At 40.5% G+C, this 19688-nt stretch overlaps 2 protein-coding genes across 2 annotated transcripts; both read right to left on the bottom strand.

Annotated features, from left to right (window-relative positions):
- Positions 1 to 286: 286 nt before the first annotated feature.
- Positions 287 to 19560, bottom strand: LOC138411394 (gamma-glutamyl hydrolase-like). The gene is made up of 9 exons (XM_069531494.1): positions 19313 to 19560; positions 17819 to 17933; positions 17085 to 17135; positions 16837 to 16921; positions 16510 to 16648; positions 1683 to 1789; positions 1269 to 1359; positions 893 to 1030; positions 287 to 718 (listed from the first exon to the last, which is right to left on the bottom strand). Exons 1-9 carry the CDS (start codon positions 19404 to 19406, stop codon positions 597 to 599), a joined length of 942 nt encoding a protein of 313 aa, XP_069387595.1. The 5' UTR covers positions 19407 to 19560; the 3' UTR covers positions 287 to 596.
- LOC138411390 (uncharacterized) lies at positions 7594 to 16503 on the bottom strand. The gene is made up of 2 exons (XM_069531490.1): positions 15594 to 16503; positions 7594 to 13962 (listed from the first exon to the last, which is right to left on the bottom strand). Exon 2 carries the CDS (start codon positions 12553 to 12555, stop codon positions 10387 to 10389), a length of 2169 nt encoding a protein of 722 aa, XP_069387591.1. The 5' UTR covers positions 12556 to 13962; positions 15594 to 16503; the 3' UTR covers positions 7594 to 10386.
- Positions 19561 to 19688: the final 128 nt, after the last annotated feature.

The raw sequence follows: 19688 nt of genomic DNA, 5'->3' as shown, positions 1-19688 counted from the left end.
TGATCAACGCTGATTGCTGTCAAGGACTTATTTTGGGGGGCAAGTGGTAAGGCGTTGGTCTTGTAAAACAATAATCGTGGGTTCAATCCCCATTCATGCCTTTAATTGTGTGTTAATGTGGTTTCCTTTCAACTCTGTAGTCACCTGGTATCCACACGTTCATTTTGTGATCTGATCTCAAGTGGACAGCTCCAAGTACAGGAGTGAACACTCTCTTTTAAGAGTGGTATCTATGCATCAAGTTTATATTTTTTTAAATATCCATCAATAAAGCAGTACAAAACACTTCATGGATTCAAACCAAAATTTATTGAGTTCTTCCCTGATCCCTTCCACATCCCTCCACCAAGTTTCATTGTAATCCTTTCAGTAGTTTTTGCTTAATCCTGCTAACTAACAAACAAGTGTAGATGAAATTAAAATCTGTCAGCAGAGGTCATATTGTGAGATAATGTAACAGCATTAACATGATATGTGTGGCAGTTTATTGATGATCTTAATATACAGCAAATCATCTCAAGTTGGTCATTGTTGATGTTTCGTTTGAGGTTTTGCTCTCAGTGACTTCATCAGGTTGAAGATGTTCCTCGCGTCCATCAATCAAAGAAATAGCGCTGAACGAAGATGTTGCTCGAGCCCATGAAGTGGGGACAGAAGTTGTAGATGAGCGCTCTCTCTTCCTCCTCCAGACTTGGGAAACGGTGGTTGCTCTTCCTGGCTGTAAGGGGAAAAGGAAAGGAAGTGAACAAAAGACAGAAAAGGTAGAATATAGTGATTTATTTGATTCATAACCGATTAAGTCTGAGACTAAATTTGAGAATGTGTGGCTGAAGGAGAAATTATTCCAGTGATGCCATAGAGATCTGGATATATTGTGGATCTCACACGTTACCTTCAGAGACGAAGAAGCTGGCAGAGTAGAAGGCGGCTCTTATTGCAGAGCTGGAGTGAATCATCCCCGGCTTTTCGATCCACTCAAAGGGGGTTTTCTCAGGATGCCACTGAAGTGCATAAAATGGGTACTGGTAGGCTGGAAACGACCAGAGACACTGTCAGCAGACAGACTTGCTCATACACTGAAACATTACAGTCAGTATTTGTAGAGAATAATGAAAATGTGATCGCTGCCCTCGTCAGTTAATCTGTTTCATCATTTCTACATCATCATTAAACATCATAATCAAAATGTTGAAATTATTGTGTTATTGTTGATTCATTGTTCAGCAAACACTCATCACACAAGTTGAGTGTCCCCCAAGGAAAGGTACCTTCCATAGTGGAGATGAATTCTGTCTTCCCATCGTGGTTAGTGGACAGGACCTTGTAAAACTTCTTCAGCCTGGCATTTTCGCTGTAGTTCTGAAATTCACAGATTTAATATTGATAACGTTTAAACACTCTGAATTTGTTTTTAGCAGGAACATACAGTGTCGTATGGGTGGTGGGCGTCAATGATTAGAACTCAAGGTTAAAAGACGATTGAACCTGATAACTGATTAGTGGTGACCAAAATAATGTTTATTCATTGTGGAGACGCTACTTTGATTCCATGTCAAACATCAAACAGTGGCATGGTGGCCGAGTGGAAAGGTGTTGGTCTCTACAAAAAGTTGAGATTAACCCTGTCAGGCTCTATGTAAAAGGATAAAGTGGAAAACAGATTAAGGAGCAGTAGAAAATACCTTGGTGGAAAGACTCCACTGGTGGAAGTGGGGAGAGATGCTTTCCTCGGCCAGAGACCTCAGCACATCTTTGGGGAAACTCTTAAACAGACGGCTGGAATAGGCCTCTGCAGGACGGACACAGATTTGTGGTGAGGCAGGAGGAGCTGTTACATATTTGACTTTAACATGATTGAAGCTGGACATTATGACTGGAGTCAGTGAGTGACAGACCAGGTTCCTTAAACTTAATATCATCACTCGTAGAGTTTAATGCCACAACTGTAGCTGCGGAAAACTTAGTAGAACTTAAAATTAAACTTTCATATTGATTACACCACTAAGTGTGATGGTGTGTCTCATTTGCATTTGATCCGCCCACAACATACAACACTCAACACCGTGAGTGAGGAGACTGTGGATTAAACACAATGCACACTTTGAATGTACAGCTCAAGTAGGACAATTTGTTCTTATGTCTAATTGTATAGTGCTGTTCCTAGAAAAAAAATTCCCACCTCAGCTGTCTAAATAAAAACCTGCTGTACTAACTTTGCAAGAACTCAATGTATATTATAGTAGGGAGTGAAATATACTCCAGTATAAAAACATGTCTTAACCCAGTGAAATGATCATGTGGTAAAGTGTTGTTCAGGTAAAATAAATGGTGTCTTTAAAATGTGTCACAAATTATCAGGAAGAAAAAAGATGTTGTTTTTTAAAAACGTGTTTAAATAACGGGGGAACTGTCCATATTATCCAAATGTACATGTCGTATATTGGGGTTGCGATGATGTGAAGATGATGAAGGAATCTCCGATGACACCGTCTTGATTGTATATAAAAGTTTAATACAAAAAGTTCAGCATCAATACAAGCAAAGCAATCTGCCTGGAGAGAGATTCGGGGCCAATGTGAATCTTCTCTGCTGCCTGGAGAGAGATTCGGAGCCAATATGAATCTCTTCTCTCGAGGCAACTTCAACTCCTCGTTATATAGGAGAGTTGTTTGCGTGAACCTAAAGAAAATGCATCTGGCTTTCCTCCAGATTGTCCGGTGTCAGGAAAGGAATAGCACCAGCTTAAATTTAGGGTGTCAGTTAGAGCCGTGGTCTAATGCTCTAATGTATACATTCAGTTATTCTCAAACAACCTAAAATTCTTCAGATTTTCTTAGGAGCTGGGGGCCTCAAACCCAAGGATAGACTTCCTTTAAAGGGAAGACTACACATAGCATTTCAGACACCACATATTTCCCCCCTTCGAGACTACGCAGAGTCTCGAAAAACAAAAATTACAACACATAAGTTTAAATTTGTGAATTAGCAACATTAAGTAACTTCATGGAGTGCGAGAGTGAAAAACCTGTCAGGCAGCTATCTTTCCTGAAACATCCCTCAATCAATCAAGACAGGAAAATTCTCTCACGGCCCCTCTGCCTTAGGCGGCCACACGTAGTACTCCAAACCAATCAAAAAAATGAAGAATTTAATAATCTGTATATAAATATTACTGAAACAAATACATATGGAAACCTCAGAGAAATAAAATCAAAAAATGTCCAAATTCAGGCTGGTCGACCCATCGCACCTTCCAATGGACCTGTCCTTGCCTAGCCCCAATATCCCTAGACATCAAAACAATCAAAAGAATCTGAGGTCCCAATATATTCGCCAAGTAACAAGCAACATCATTCTTCAAAAAATATTGTAAAAGAAAATGTTATAGAAGTTAAGTATTACTCATGCAATAAAAGTAAAAACTAAAAGCTAAGTCAAACATTTATATTCCACTAAGATTATCATTAGCATTATCAAAGATTACAACAATATAATCAAAAATATATAAGAAAAGACATAAGAACGTATCACACTGCAGCTCCTTCGCAGCGTCGATTCTCAGTGTAGTGTCGATGGTGTGGTGACTTCTAGACATGTTATCACAGTGTCCTTGCTCAGAGTCCTTCAGTCCATTCTTATTGTCCATGTTTGAGTGTCTTAATCCCTTCAGCATATCCCCCAATATCGTTCTAGGAGGAAAGAAAAGAAAACACCAAACAGTATCTTTTGCAGAAACAATCAAATGCATAGAAATGTATAATTCATGACATCACATTATTTCCAATTATGAGTCACTATTTCCATTTCCCCCCTTTCATAATAACATTCTATATCTAAACATTTCTAAATAACAAAGCAACAACAGAGAAAAATACCAAAAACATAGGCGGATGCAATATTCAGAATGGATATGTTTCCACCAATTCACCTCCTACTACCACTTCCACATCAATGTCCACATCAGTTTCATGCAATAATGGCATCTGAGTCGTGTCCCCAGGCATCACAACTCCTACCCATCTCATTATCATAACCTTCGCAAAGGTCAACAACAGCGTACAAAAACAAAACATCACACTCAATGATATAAGAAGTGCTGCCAAAACCTGAACCAATACGGCTCCAAAAGGTCCTAGTTTTTCCTGCAGCCAACTATTTGCAGACCATCCAGCTCCTTCAGACGCACCAAATGCATCTCTTATAAGCTTCAATGCATCTACCACACTAGTCATATTGTCAAAACTGTCAGGAATCAGAGTGTAACAAGCGTCACCAGTCAAGTTTAAAGCCACACATAGGCCACCTTGTTTGGCCAAAATGTAGTCAAGTGCCATGTCATGTTTCAACAATGTCAATCTGTGGCTCCTTTGAGTATTTGACAGAAAGTCGAAACCTCTTATGGTTTCATTCGCAAAACCCTGTAGGGTGTAAGTGATATTATCAATATGATCTGCCAAAAATGTCACACCATACCATGGAAAGAATCCTATACCCCATTTCTCTGCTAGGCTTATCCTCCAATGGTAGGACTCCAAATTATGAAACTGTGCCAAGTCTCGTCTCTTCCTACTACTGGAAATAGTATCAGATTGGATTTCATCAGGTACCTGTCCCTTCTGGACAGCAAAGACCTCATATGGAAGTTTCAATGTTGCCATGTAACAACATCCCGTCCATCCATATGGCAAAAATATATAAGCCTTATTATCACAAACCCACCAAATATCCTTGAAATTGCCTATAGTGACATTTCCAGGCAAAATTTGGTGTCGCACCATCAATGTTCTACGCCGTTTCTGATGCGGCACATAGAAAGTCACTTCATGCAAGTTGTCAATAGAATCACGGTCATGCATACCCAGGTTCATCATATACCCGTCACAGTCTGATATTCCCATAAACATCCCAGGTCCATCATAAGTATTATTCGAACAAAAGCAGCTGTCTGCTCTCACGGATAATACATCCATTGATTCAGGAACCGCTGTTATCATGTTTTCCTGTTGACCAAGTAAATTCATGTATGGTAATTCTCCTAACCAAGAACAATTGAATCTAGGTCTAAACAGATGAACTGACCAAGCCATCACTATATCTATTGCTGATCGCTGCTGATACAACAACCATGAAAGTGCATACGATTGGCACACACTGGTTAGTGGTTCTGGAACCGTCTCTAAAATTGAAGGCCATGTGCCTGGTGATGGAACTTTTACTATACATGGACAATTCAATTTTTTAACCGATCTTACAGAATGAGTTAACTGTTGGAACCATAAGTTCCTACTTGCCCATGGGTCTGCAATGTGTAACACAGAAGAATCAAATCCAAAGGCTTTCCACTCAGTGTCTCTCTTCTGCAATGTATGGTATTGATCAGTTATATCTTCTGGTGTCCAGTCAGAGTCGAAAAACTTAGTATCCACATCTGAAATTGTGTTCAGATCTGGAACAGATGATTTTACATCATTCTCCTTCAAAGTCATAGCTATAGTAGTAGTCTCAGTTGATGTATTAACACTAGTTGATTCCCCAACAACTTGGAGTTCTGAACTCTTCTTTCCATCTATGACCACTAGAGTCACTATTTTAACTCTTAATGTCAGCTCTGACCCTTTACTCAGAAACTGTGGATCATAAAAAGAGCATTTATAATCACCTTGATCTTCCTGCTGGGATTTAATCACATAAATGCTACAATCTCCTTCAATCTTCAGTCTCCTCTTATCATTAATTAGCACATACTTTCTTAATGGTGATGTATTTGACAGGTTTAAAATTCTGCCATGACCGTCTTCCCACTGAACTCTAAGCTGTCCCTCGCCACTATTTTCTCCTGTGCATTGGCATGGGAGCTGAACCGATTTCCCTAAGGTTACTTCAACCCTAACTCTCGTATCGTTTTGGTGTAACCCTTTTCCGAATCGGTCTTGGACTCCTTCGTCTAGCTGAATATCTGAATCCTCTTGCAGCGGAATCACCCCCCTTTGAAACCTTTGGCGTTTTGTGCTTCGCAAAAATGGACTCTGTTGTTTCTGGGACATGTTGAAGATCGATATCATCGAATCTTCTTTCCTGTCGATTAACTGCAGAGTCATTACCGGCATCATCAAAAATGTACACAGAATCATCAGTATTGTCCACAACATGGACAATCTCCTCTTCTGGATTTTGACTCTGGAGAGTTTCATGCATCTCTCCTTCTGTAGCATGTTCTTGCACATTTTCCTCTGGCTCTCTTGAGCCCTTAACATCTCGGCCTTGTAAGCGTGGCGCCTGTTCTTTTGGCGCTTTAACACAATGAGACAAATGATACCACGTTGGAGACCCTTTAACCTGGACCGCAGTTCCAGTGCTGCGAACCACTACAAATGGTCCTTCACGGCGTTCGTTATACCACTTTCTTCTAAATACCTTCACGAACACCTTGTCTCCAGGCTGTACTGTGTACCTCTTTTGCTCATCAAGCTTCTGCTGTACCTCCTCCTTTCTTTGCCTGTCAGAAACATAAGTGGATATTCTCTTATGCAGATTAGCCACATATGTAACATACGCTCGCATTTCATCTTCCAAGAGGGCCAAGCTTGGACCCTTTCCACTCGTACGCAAACAAGGAGTTGGCATTTGTCGTCCTGTAATTAACTCATGAGGTGTCATATGCAAATCACGCAGCTCACTTGAGCGACACACCATTAATGCTAGCGGAAGTGCCGCTATCCAATTTAGACCTGTGTGCTGGCAGATTTTAACAATGCGATTTTTTAAAACACCATTCATCTTTTCACACATTCCTTGACTTTGCGGATGATAGACTGCACCAAGACGTTGTTTAATTCCTAGTTTTTGCAGTATTAGTTTTATCGTCTTATCCACGAACTCTTTGCCATTGTCTGAAGAAATTCGGTCTGGAAGTCCCCATCTACTTATGACTTCTCTACACAAAAATTTAGCTACAGACTGAGCATCCTTCCGCTTGGTTGGACAAGCTTCAGGCCATCGTGAAAATCTGTCCACAACAACCAGCATGTATCTTTTTCCTTCAACTGGTTTTATCATGTCAACATAGTCCACTACTAACTCACGCATTGGACCTCTCGGAGTTGGAATGTAACCAGGAGGTACTGGAACACCCCTCCGAATATTATTTTTCAGACAGATGGTACATCTGCCTATAACATAGTCAATTTGTTCAAGCAAGTATGGTGCCCAAAAACCATACTCCTTTGTGATTTTTCTCCTAACTTCCCCCCTTGCAACATGAGCTAACCCATGAGCTTCATGAATCATCAGACCTAACAGGTCTGGAGGTGCTACTATCAGCCCCTCATGATTTCTCCAAAGTCCAGTAGAATCTCGGATTGCACCTCGGTCTAGCCAAAGCTGTTTATCAGTCGCAGCAGCAGTTTCCTGCATTAAAATCACATCTCTAAGTGTAATTTTTTCTTCTAAGTCCACTTCATGAGTGACTAGAAATATCTTTCCCAATTTATCTGCACATGTGACTGCCTTTGCAGCTTCGTCAGCCGCTTTATTTCCTTGTGTGACTTTTGATACATCGGTTTTATGTGCTGCACATTTAGCTATCGCTATCTCTTTAGGTTTCATCATGGCATGCAACAGTTTCATTATTTGATCGTGATGTTGTATTGGAGAACCATCTGTTTTCTTAAACCCTCGGTTCTTCCACACTGATCCAAACAAATGACACACATTATGTGCATACGCAGAATCTGTAAATATTGTCACTCGCTTACCTTCCGCCAACAAACATGCTTCAGTTAGCCCCACTAGTTCAGCAAGTTGCGCTGATGCAGGCTGTGGCACTACTTCAGCCTTCTCAACAACAAATCCCGTTCCTTGGGCTTTTACCACTGCATAGCCAGCACTCAATTTATCACCCACACGATAACAAGATCCATCAGTCCAATACTCAAGATCTGCCTCTCGCAAAGGGAGGGCTTGCAAATCTGATCTAAGTCTAGAGTATTTTTCTGCTTCATGCAAACAGTCATGTGGTTCACCATCCTCTGGGGTTGGCAAACTCTCAGCTGGATTCACCGTGACACACCTGGCTAGGGTGACATCTTCCTGCTCTAAAAGCCTATGATAGTCTCTTAACCTAGACATAGTCAATGTGTATTTACCATAGTTCAAGAGATTTCTGAGACTATGATGTGTAAGAATTGTTACCGGATAACCCATTGTGACAGATGACGCCTTATCATACATTAAAGAAACTCCCACCATTGCTCTGTAGCACAGTGGTAGTCCCAGTTCAACTTCTGAATAAGCAGTGGAATAGTAAGAAATAGGTTGAGGACTTGTCCCCGTTCCTGTTGGTTGACAAAGAACTGCACATGCATATTTACCCCTAGAAGAAGTGGACACATACAACAAGAAGTTCTTAGTGTAATCTGGAAGTGCTAATGCTGGAGCCTCCTGTAATCTCTGTTTGATAGTCTCAAATGCCAAAAGGCCTTCCTGTGTCCAGGAAATATTACCATGAAGTTGATTATTGCCAGTATCTTTAATCATAGCTCTCAACGGTCCTGTTAAACTAGCATAATCCTCTATCCATGCTGAGGAATAGCCAGCAATACCAAGAAACGTCATCATTTCTCTGACTGTTCTAGGCTTTGGAGCCTTTCGAATAGCTTCTAACTGACTATCAGAAATGCTTCTATGTCCCTTTGTTATCGTCTGACCCAAATAAACCACTTTCTCCTGACAGTACTGCAGCTTCTTCTGAGAGGCCTTGTGCCCCTTTTCTGCCAGTATCTGTAGTAGTTTAATCGAATCCTTATGACATGTCTCTTTATCTGGTGAACAGATGATAATATCATCCACATATTGAACAACAGTGCTTTTTAGTTCCTGATTTATCCCTGCCAAATCATCTTTCAATACTTTATTGAAAATATGTGGACTATGTTTGAACCCTTGAGGCAATCTCTTATACTCATAAAATTGTCCTTTGTATGTGAACCCAAATAGACCCTGGCTTTCTAAACTAAGTGGAACACTGAAAAAGGCACCACATAGATCTAATACTGTAAAATGTGTTGAATCCGGAGGAATTTGAGTTAGCAAAGTATGCGGATCCGGCACTTCTGCTGGAGAATCAGCTACTACTTCATTTACTGCTCTCAAATCATGTACCAGGCGATAAGAATCATCTGGCTTCTTCACAGGTAACAAAGGCGTGTTACTTTGAGGATTCTGTGTTATCTTTAGAACATCTGCTTTCAGAAGTCCTTCAATTTGTGGTTCAATCCCTTGGATTGCCTCTTCTTTTAGTGGATACTGGTTCTTCCAAGGAGGTCTGACTCCTGGTCGGAGTTCAACTTTCGTCGGTTGAGCTGACTTCACAAGTCCAATATCAGTACTATGTCGTGACCATAAGCATTCTGGAACTTGTTGCAGCATTTCCTCTCTCATAGTGTCTAAGCTCTCCTTAACACTGCAGATCGACTCATGTGTCATCCGCACTGTTTGTGGCTGTCCTTGTCCTTGAGCAGAGATCATAATCTTAATAAATCGTTGATCTTCACTTTTCCAGATGGCAAGGTTCTCTTTCACCGGTCGAAAAACAGCTTCCTCTGCTTCTGTCATCATTCCTCCTATATGCTTCTGCTCATAGTCATCAGACACCAACAAGGTCACATGTGGTGCACTCTTCTTGATATCAAACTCTTTATCCAAATAGTCATCTTTATTTATCTTCATAGCTGCTCCTTGTGGTCCCAAGATTATACAGCTCGAGCTGAGTTGAACTTGCTTTGGTTGTCGACTCAACCATTCTTCTGAGTTTGATTTGGCCTCATCTTTGAAATACTTAAGCGTACAGTGTAATGGATACTCTGGAGGCTTCGCATCAGGCATGTTTGCTATGATAAACTTCTTCCACAATTCAGCTGGTTCCAAAAAATCTGGACTGAGATTTCCAATCCAAAAGACTGAAGAGGCATCAGTCTCCGTTGTCATCGGTAATTGGTGAATTGCATCATCTGGTACCTCCACCAGACAACCTTCCAATGTACAGTTTATTACACAGTTCAGTCTACATAGAGCATCTCTTCCCAAAAGTGCAATTGGTGTATGTTCTGATACCAGTATAGGTATTGTAGTTTTCAAATTTTTGTAGCAGAGCTCAATTGGTTCTGTAAGAGGAATCAGCTGTTTCACTCCCTCAAATCCGATTGTCCTAATCAATTGACCAGACATGGGGAGATGTGTAGCATCTTTAGGCCGAATACAGGTGAAAGCAGCTCCGCTATCCACCATCATTTCCAATGGTCGATCATTTACTTTCACCACTATTGTTGGATCTTTCTCCGGTCCTGACACTACCAGCTGACACCCCCCTTTCGGATCTTCTGGGCACCTCTAGAATCCTGGTTCCGGGCCCCTGTATGGGTTCACCGGTCCCCTGAATGACCTTGATTGGCCCCTGTATCCTCCTCTGAAGTTTCCTCTGAAGTTTCCTCCTCTGAAATTTCCTCCTAATTTGTTGCACTCCCGGGCAAAGTGGCCAGCCTGTCCACAATTATAACATACTTCTGGTAGCTGTTGGAAGTCTTGATTGAATCGTCCTCCACTTCCTCTGAAGTTTCCTTGACCTCTTCCTCTCCAGGTCTGCGCTTGACCAGAAACTGGCTGTGGGAAGGAAACAACTGGAACCACTGGTTGTGGTTGCAGCGATTGGAGCTGAACCTGCTCCGGCTGTGGACGTGGTGATGATTGATTCAGTGGAGGCTGACTGTGCATAACCAAAGCTTGCTTCTTCTCCTTCTTCTTGTTGTCTACCAGTTGGATTTGATTAAGTTTTCTGAGAGTCTCTTGGTCCTGTTCCTTCTGATCATGTTCCTTTTTCCTATAGAGTTCCACTTGATGGGCTATGTGATCTGTATACACTCCCTTTGCCATGCTTCCAAGTCCAACCACCTCTGCTAGTTTGCTCCTCACTGGAATGGGCAGCCCCTTCTGTAATTTGGCTCGCAAAATTGACTGCTCCATCTGATTTAGGTCTGGATCATTTCCTGTAACATTTCTCCACACTTGATGGGCTCTTGACACATAGGCCCTCGGGTTCTCTTCCTGTCCCAATGGCTCAATAAGAATATTGTCCGGATGTACATTTGTTGGAAATGTATCCTTCAGCGCTCTCCACACTCGACCTCTTCTTGCAGCAAACAGCTCTGGATCATTCACAGCAGTCCCCACATGTCGAGTCAGTCCTGCTTTCTGTAGAATCTCTTCCATAGCTGGGACCCCAAGGAGATTAGCCAAGAGTCTCTTAATGTCTCCTACAGCGGGTTGCGTTCCCACCATAATCTCTTCCAACTTCGAAATCCAAGGATGTGCTCCATCTTGAAGTGTAGGCAACTTCTCAAGTATAGCAGACATATCTGTACTCTGCCAAGGCTTGTACTCTAAACTCTGTCCTCGGATTATCACCGGACACATCTTGTCAGGTACCTTCCCTTTCCTTGAGCGCAGTGAATATTTCTTTTGGGGTTCTTTTTTCTGCAAGTTTTTCTTCAGTATCTGCAGCTCTTCCAATTGGTTCTCTAATGTTTCTCTGCTTCCTGGTCTGGTGGATTTATCCAAATTTGAAAGGCATTGGTCTATGCTTCTTTCAACTTCATCCAGAACCCTTCTGTGGTCTTCTATTCTGGTGCTGGATGTCCCTGGAGAAAACCCTCTTGAAGATGAAGCACCTCTGGTTTCCCAATCTCCATCGCTGTCTTCATTCTCAGTCTCATTGGAGCTAGCATCTCCCAAGTCCTTTGTCCTCCAGGTTATATCTCCTCTCTTTTCCGCTCTAGCCAGCATCCGTCTGACTTCAGGGTCATATCCACCCATCATCTGCTCCGAGTCACTCTGATCATTATCATCATTTCCGGTGTCCATCCTCCTCATCCTTAGTCCACCTCTGGCTTCCAGAGTTGACGTTTTCCTCTTACTTTTGGAGCTTGGATACATCCTTATGGTTGTTTCCGCTTTTCCCATCTCTATCGTTCGGTCATCATCATCTCTGACACGATAGTTTCCTTCCTGACTGATCACTGGGAGCTGGGGATAGACATCCTTGAACTTCACCTCCTTCTCATAAGGTGGGGGTCTCTTCACTGGATCCGTATGTGAGAACGGTGCACTGATTTCTATCATCAGTTTTTCTGTTTCTTTAGCATTTTGCCCTATTTCTTCTGCTCCTCTGTCTCTGTTATCCTTTGCAGCTTTTGTCAGTTTCTGTCCCTCATTTTCAAACAACTGGAGAATGCCGAGCTCCACTTGTCTCTTTTCTTTACGTTTTGCCCCTTTTTTTCCTTTCTTTTGGTTTGCCTTATATGTAGACACAAGAACCTGCATTATTTTAATTACATCAGGGTTAAGAGTCCCCTGAACTGGCCATGGTTGGTCAATATCAGGCCAACGCTTATGCCATTTCTCTGATAACTTTACGATGCCTATGCCTTTAATTAAAGGGTTATTTTTCTGTACTATATCAACCGGAGTGATTGCTTTTGAAGTTTTAATGTCCTTTTTAAACATTTTAATGGTGCTTTTATATCCCCTTATTGTATTTTAATCGAATTATTGAGACTAGGACAATTTAAAGCTAATTGGATCACTTTACTTTTTTATTTTATTTATTTTTATTTATTTATTTTTTTAATCTAATTTTAATTTAATTAATTGATCGAGCTTAATGATTAATTTATTGATCTAACCAAGTAATTAATTAACTAATTAAACCAATTAATTAATCAATTAATTGCTCAATTGATTCTAACAAACCACCACGTTATCACAATCAATGAGAGAAAATGAAATTAATTTGCCAACTCTAAAGAAATCAAGCACTTATTGATATAATAGCAAGATCACCACAATAAGTCCACATAAAATGTTGACTCAGCACACAAACAATCTATCAAATTATAAACACAATTTTCTCAATGTCTTGCAAACAAAGAAAAGCCAATCAGAATTAAAGCTCAAAAAATCTAGCGTTCCAACAAGGGACAAACTATCACAGAATGTGCTCCCACTCACAGCCAGACAACCACCTAATTGTCATCAAACTCACACACATTCACCTCAAATCATCAAACACAAATTTGAATTATCAATGAAGCTCAAATCAGAATGAACCATACACAGACAGCAAATTCACTTTTGCAACTTTCAGCATTGAGTTTAAATCAAATCATCATACTCCATGAATTAATTAAATGCATCAACTGGTCAGTGCTTTGCCAAGCGTCTCTATTAAAAAACTACAGCATGTGAGATGTCATATATATGCAGACAGATGGATGTACTAATGCACTAAAGGTAAAAATGTACAAGTACAAAAACTGATAGCTCAGATTAGTCCAAGTATAGACAATGGTAGTTTTCTGCTAAAAAGGAAACAACTCAGAGAGTCTCAAGTTGCTTAATGAATATCAGGCAATACTGAAATGTTTATCTAAGTCAATTTAGTGTAAGAGAAACACATGATGTAGGAGAAGTGGCAGGAGTTCATAAACAAACCATACAAAACCAGATGTTCTACCACTGAATGTTTAAAAAAAAACAAACAAATCCAGGAAGAGTCACACAAGCATCAATCACAACCAACCCAGAACCATAAAAAAGTAACACCTTAACGATCTCCCAACTCGCTCAATTTATCTTCTCACTTTACTGAGGTATTCCTCCAACACCCCCCAAATTGAGAAATATCCTTATAACAGCATTTAAATCAAAGAAAACTAATATCTATCAATAATAATGACTATAAATGAGTGGGCATACATATGTTTAAATGCAGATATAGGTTAAAGAGTTTGTGGATAAAACTGCACTGGCCTTAATCAGATTGGAATCAGGAGGCGCACACAGCAAGTATCGCTCCTTGGGACACACTGGTCAGCGTCTCCGCTTATCGTCTGTCTCTCTTCTCTCCTCTCCCTTACACACCATAGGTGGATAAGGGAAAAAACAGACAGAAACTTAATATCTTATCCCACTAAGTCCTTATAACAGCAAAATAACAATTCAATACCATTTATGCACATCTGCCAACACATTAGATCTGTTTTATCTAAGACAGAAGTCATCCACTTTTCAAACATCAGCGCACAGTCACATACCAGACATCATCAATATAAAATTTAATTCACCCTAATAGCATCTCAAATTTTAATAGTATTTTATTATCCCCAAGCAGTGTTTCCCAATACTCTCTTGTTTTATCCATGCTTATGCACACAAAACATCCTCACTGATTTCTTTATTTCTCTTAATAGTTATAAACGTCCTTTTTGGGGCTCATGTTTAACCAATCATTATGTCCCCCTTTCAGAGGCTCATTAGGTTTATTAAAATATTTGAAGCGTCCCCAAAAAAGGCTCATGTATTTAATCAAATCATAAAGTCCCTTTATCATCAATAGGGCTCATGAATGTTCTTTAACAGATTAAAAACAAAATATCTTATATTATAAAATAGTAAGTCTCTTTATTACTCAACCACATGTATTTATTCAATTTAAACCAACACAGCAACACAAACCACTCAGATCAAGCGCTCTCAACTGATCTCACACACATACACACACAGAGCTCCAACAGCTGATCTTACGCACACACAGAGAACTTCGGCAGCTGATTTTACACACACACACAGAGAACTTTGGCATCACTCCAAAGACACAGACAGCATCCAGTCCTAAAGTTTTAAGTCGACTCATTCATACTTTTCCTATAGCATGCTTTTAGCCGCTCCTTCCTTATCCTTTTAAATCTAAATTTATGCTACCTTTTGAGGTGTAGTTATTCAATGAGAGGTTAATTCAAGCATCTGTTCGTCAACTATTACTGAAAACTTACAATTGAATGTTATTTCTACATCTCCAGTTCCTTGAACTGACCTGAAATTCACTTAGTGACTTTCTAGGATTTAGGCCGATTTAGAATCGCCTCCCTGAGGGCTTGGTCAAATCCGCGGCTTTTTCTTTAATCCTTACCTTTATTCCTATTTGCTTTACAAGCATTTACTCTTATTTCATCCTTTTACTTTAGTCCTTTATCTTTATCCTTTTACTTTATTCCTTTATCTTTATCCTTTTACCTTATCCATTTTCACATCTTTTTACACATTACCAATTACTCCTGGGCCCAGGATTATTACTTACTCTTTTTAGACCAAATCCGACTATTCCTTAAAGTCTATTTTCACGCAGCGTCTAATCTACACATGTCTTACCGTTAAGAAGATGAGGGCCCTTTCTTCATTAATCTCGCATGATGTTATTTAGCTCACCTTATCGTTACTAATCAGACTATTCTACACCTTTACTTTAACTCTGTACTATCTTCAGTACTTTACATTTTCTTTTACTCCCCTTATATTTTCTCTATTCTACTCCCCCCTGTTGCGTTGTGCACTACGCAACAAAATCAAATTTAGAACGGAGCTCCACTCAACAGCAACACATCATGACATGCCCACACAGATGAATCATTTACGGTGTGACCAAACAGCAGCACACAACAGCAGCAACGAACGTACCAGCGCCCAATAATGTGAGAAATGCTCACCCTTTTCTTTTGCCGGCTTGGTGCGGGAGTAGGTCCGCTGAAGTTGTCGGCGATGCCGCAGGACACAGCACGTCCGAAGTTCGTGACGCCAAGTCTTGTCGTATATTGGGGTTGCGATGATGTGAAGATGATGAAGGAATCTCCGATGACACCGTCTTGATTGTATATAAAAGTTTAATACAAAAAGTTCAGCATCAATACAAGCAAAGCAATCTGCCTGGAGAGAGATTCGGGGCCAATGTGAATCTTCTCTGCTGCCTGGAGAGAGATTCGGAGCCAATATGAATCTCTTCTCTCGAGGCAACTTCAACTCCTCGTTATATAGGAGAGTTGTTTGCGTGAACCTAAAGAAAATGCATCTGGCTTTCCTCCAGATTGTCCGGTGTCAGGAAAGGAATAGCACCAGCTTAAATTTAGGGTGTCAGTTAGAGCCGTGGTCTAATGCTCTAATGTATACATTCAGTTATTCTCAAACAACCTAAAATTCTTCAGATTTTCTTAGGAGCTGGGGGCCTCAAACCCAAGGATAGACTTCCTTTAAAGGGAAGACTACACATAGCATTTCAGACACCACATACATGGATACTGTAAACACATCAGCAAGAAGGAAAGGTGCTGATCCTCTTAAGATCATGGGTTCATTTCTCATCTATGGCTTTAAATTGTGTTTAGCTCACATTAGAACCGTCCATATCATCCCTCAAAGTATAACTTAGTTTGCCACAAACGGACGACTGCAATATCTTTCATGTCACTGTAGTACACATTTAAGGATAATCATAAGTTGATGAAGTTCAAATCCTACTTGAGGTACAGGTGGACAAGTGAAAAGTCCTATAAATCAAATCTAAACCAAAAGGCAAGAAAATGTTCATGATGTGAGGAGGCTAACAGAGCAGAGGACAGTGGACATTACGTCGTGTGAGGTTGAGAGGCAGAGCCACAGCCTGGGTGTCAGTGAGTGTGAGCAGGTCTTCCCCCGCTGCCAAGACACTCATCAGCTGAAAGCCCCTGCAAGATCCCCAGATGGGGAAATAGTCGGAGGCATCGTTGGCCTGCAGAGGAGGGAGGAGAGAGAAGGTGAAGGAAGCAGATTCGTGGACGATATAAACACCTACGAATACCGAACAAAAGGACAACTGACAACAAACAAGAACATGAGATAAAGCTGTAGATAATGTTAATCTAATCGGTGTCAGATGTCACTTCATCTTGGGTCAACTCAGTTATACGAGTGTTTTACCCTCAGAGCCAAGTTGTAGAAAAACCTAGCGGTTTGACTGTACAGCGACGTCTCCAGACACAAGCCTCCTCCTGGCAGCACAAACCTGCAGGGAGACCGTGCTCCATGTTAAACACTGAGATGAAGCCTGAATCCTCTGAAACACTTCACATGTGTACACATATGATTCAAGAAGATTTCACATCAGACATAACAATTAGGAGCATCTACACTCTTGACATACGCAGAGTAAACAGTGTTTAACTCACCCGTTTATTGAGTTGAATATCTTGGTATATTCTTCTTCTGTGAGATTTACTCTGATGGATAGAAAAACAAATCAAGGCCAAAAAAAACAATTAACCATCAATCAAAGACGATTTGAATCATAATGAATGAATCTGGATTCAAAGCAGCAGCTGTGAGAACGTTTCTGATTTCAACCTGTAAAGGAAACTCAGGGATCATCACTGTTTGCTGTTGTAATACAAACTCAACATTATTCCAACTGCAGGGAAATACATTTTTACAGCATATATATTCTCCGTCCACATCACACAGCACCACCGTGACTGACAGGTCTGTGAGCCAGAGGCAAATCAGAATCCGACTTGTCAACAAGGTCGGATGTTTAACTCTTTAAATATTTGTCAAGAGGAATTTCTAGATAAACATGTCAGGGAGTGAGGTTATGTAAAATGTACATTAGTTGTAAGAACCAACACTTGTAACTTGCAGTAGTACTTAAATAAAACCCTGTGCTTGTAATAAAAAACACAATATGAGGATATCTGGCTAACTTCAGGTTTAACATCAGATTTTTCAGTTCTACGAAACCATTTAACTTATTTCTGAAGTAAACCCCCATTGATGCTAATGCTGAATCAATAACCAGCTCAAAATACTTCACTCCTCTTCTTTGGCAGAAGAAACAGTCAGACATCACTGTAACCTTTTTTTTTATTTGTATCACATGTTCATAATTTGTTCATAGTTGTTCTACCTGACAGGTACGACTCTGGCTCCGGCTAACTCCAGGAACTTCACATAGGAAGCAGCGATGTAAGATGAGCCCAGAGTTTCATGTTGTTCTACAGGGGTTTCCTGTGCCAACACACCTACAGAGGACAGGAGACAGTTAACGCACATACACAAATATCCCATGGATCTATACATAGAGAAGTTGTGTATCACAAGAATTGTGATGGTGCATCAAGATCGTGATGGTGATTAATGTTTCTTCACTCAATCAGCGTCTTGTGCCCAGAAACAAACATTGTGACTCAGACTGAGGTGTTAGAAGTGTTGTTGGTGTCATGTGTTTGTGTTTGTGTAGTTCCTGGTGACAGTTGGTGCCTGGGGACAGTTAGTGCCTGGGGACAGTTAGTGCCTGGGGACAGTGTGTAACATCAAAGCCGAGAGCAAACGCTCAAAGACATGTGTCGCTCTGTTATTTAGACAAACATCATGGAAAAACAAATAGAGCATCACTGCATCGCCAGCAGCAACAGACCTGTCCCCTGATTTCAACTCCAGTGCAAGATGACGGATTTAAAGTGGTAGACAAACCTCATTTACAAAGATTTATGTGTTCATTTGGTATTTAAACACTTTGAAAATACAATTTAGGTAAAAACTACTTCTTGTAGGCAAAGGGAACGTAATGCTGTGAATGGGACATGTCATCACAAAATGCAGAATAGATTGTTGACTTCTTCATTAGAAACCAGAAGAACTTCCTTGTGACAGTAAAATGTCAGTATCATGAACATATTTCAAGTTGAACCACATCTCTTTTATAGCTGGTGGGTTTTTAGGTGTCGTTAGTCTGCTGCTTTGATCATCACTGCAACTTTTTTTCATATGAGTTAAAGTACTTTGGTGGCATCTACAGTAAATGTCAAGAACAAGGTTCAGTTCCCAAAGTTACAAAATATTCTCTAATGAGCATTTGGCAAATGTATCTGAATATAACTAATGCAATATTATTCTGTTTTACTTTTCCATGTGCAGTATTACCACTTGTGTGCGATACTACTTTTTACTCATTTAATTCTCATTTCTCGTGTTATTTCTATTAGACACTGGTTCGGCATTACTCTGTATACACTTAATATTTTTATTTCATTTACAATACACTATATGCCTTATTTCCCCTTATATTCACTCAGGGGCTTTGTTCACTATATCATGTTGAGTTTACTGTGTTATTTATTGTTGCGACTGTAATCTTGAAGCAAACTGGCACAAGAATTTCCTACAGGATGAATCAAGTCTAATTAATTCTGGTTATATACAGATTCCTTCCACATTTTCACACGAAAGTCTATTATTTGAAAGACTTGATGAAACCTACCCAAAACCCAAAATGATATAGTGTGCATTGACTATAGTAATAAATCAAGTAACACACACACACACTCCTCTTCTCGAACATTCTCTATGTTCGATCACATAAGAACCAACCGACACACACACGCATGAAGCCGAGTCTTACCGATGATGGGTCGGCTGTTGAGCGGCTGGTTCATCACTCCGCACCAGAGAGAAGCGGCCACAGCCGCGAGCAGAGCTGCAGCCAGACGACACATGTCTGACCAGGAGGAGGAGGATCTGAGCTTCTATAGAGAGAATGAAGTCAGAGTGAAGATGCTTCCTGATGATGGTGCTGTGACTCTCCTCTTTCTCTTCTGTTGTGTCTTCACCTCCCTACAGACCTCTGCTTAGTAACGTGAGGAACTCCTCTCTACAGATATACACCAGCAGGAGCCTCCTCCTCATTCTCCTCCTCCTCCTCTATGTGTCACTCACATCCTGTCTCCTCCTCCTTCTAAGATACAGCTCAGGTAACACAGCTCCTCATGGAAAAAGTC

This window comes from Paralichthys olivaceus, chromosome 2, assembly GCF_024713975.1.
Source record: "Paralichthys olivaceus isolate ysfri-2021 chromosome 2, ASM2471397v2, whole genome shotgun sequence".
Lineage (NCBI taxonomy): Eukaryota > Metazoa > Chordata > Actinopteri > Pleuronectiformes > Paralichthyidae > Paralichthys > Paralichthys olivaceus.
The sequence above is the reverse complement of the archived record's forward strand: the minus strand, read 5'-3'. Positions and strand labels throughout refer to the sequence as shown.

What these genes read in the sequence shown, in the direction of transcription:
- LOC138411390 (XM_069531490.1), bottom strand. Translation starts at nt 12,555, where the DNA reads ATGTTTAAAAAGGACATTAAAACTTCAAAAGCAATCACTCCGGTTGAT.
- LOC138411394 (XM_069531494.1), bottom strand. Translation starts at nt 19,406, where the DNA reads ATGTGTCGTCTGGCTGCAGCTCTGCTCGCGGCTGTGGCCGCTTCTCTC. An exon ending in CAACAGCCGACCCATCATCG is followed by an intron (nt 17,934 to 19,312) that starts GTAAGACTCGGC and finishes TGTCCTCTGTAG; the next exon opens with GTGTGTTGGCACAGGAAACC. An exon ending in ATATTCAACTCAATAAACGG is followed by an intron (nt 16,922 to 17,084) that starts GTGAGTTAAACA and finishes GTCTCCCTGCAG; the next exon opens with GTTTGTGCTGCCAGGAGGAG.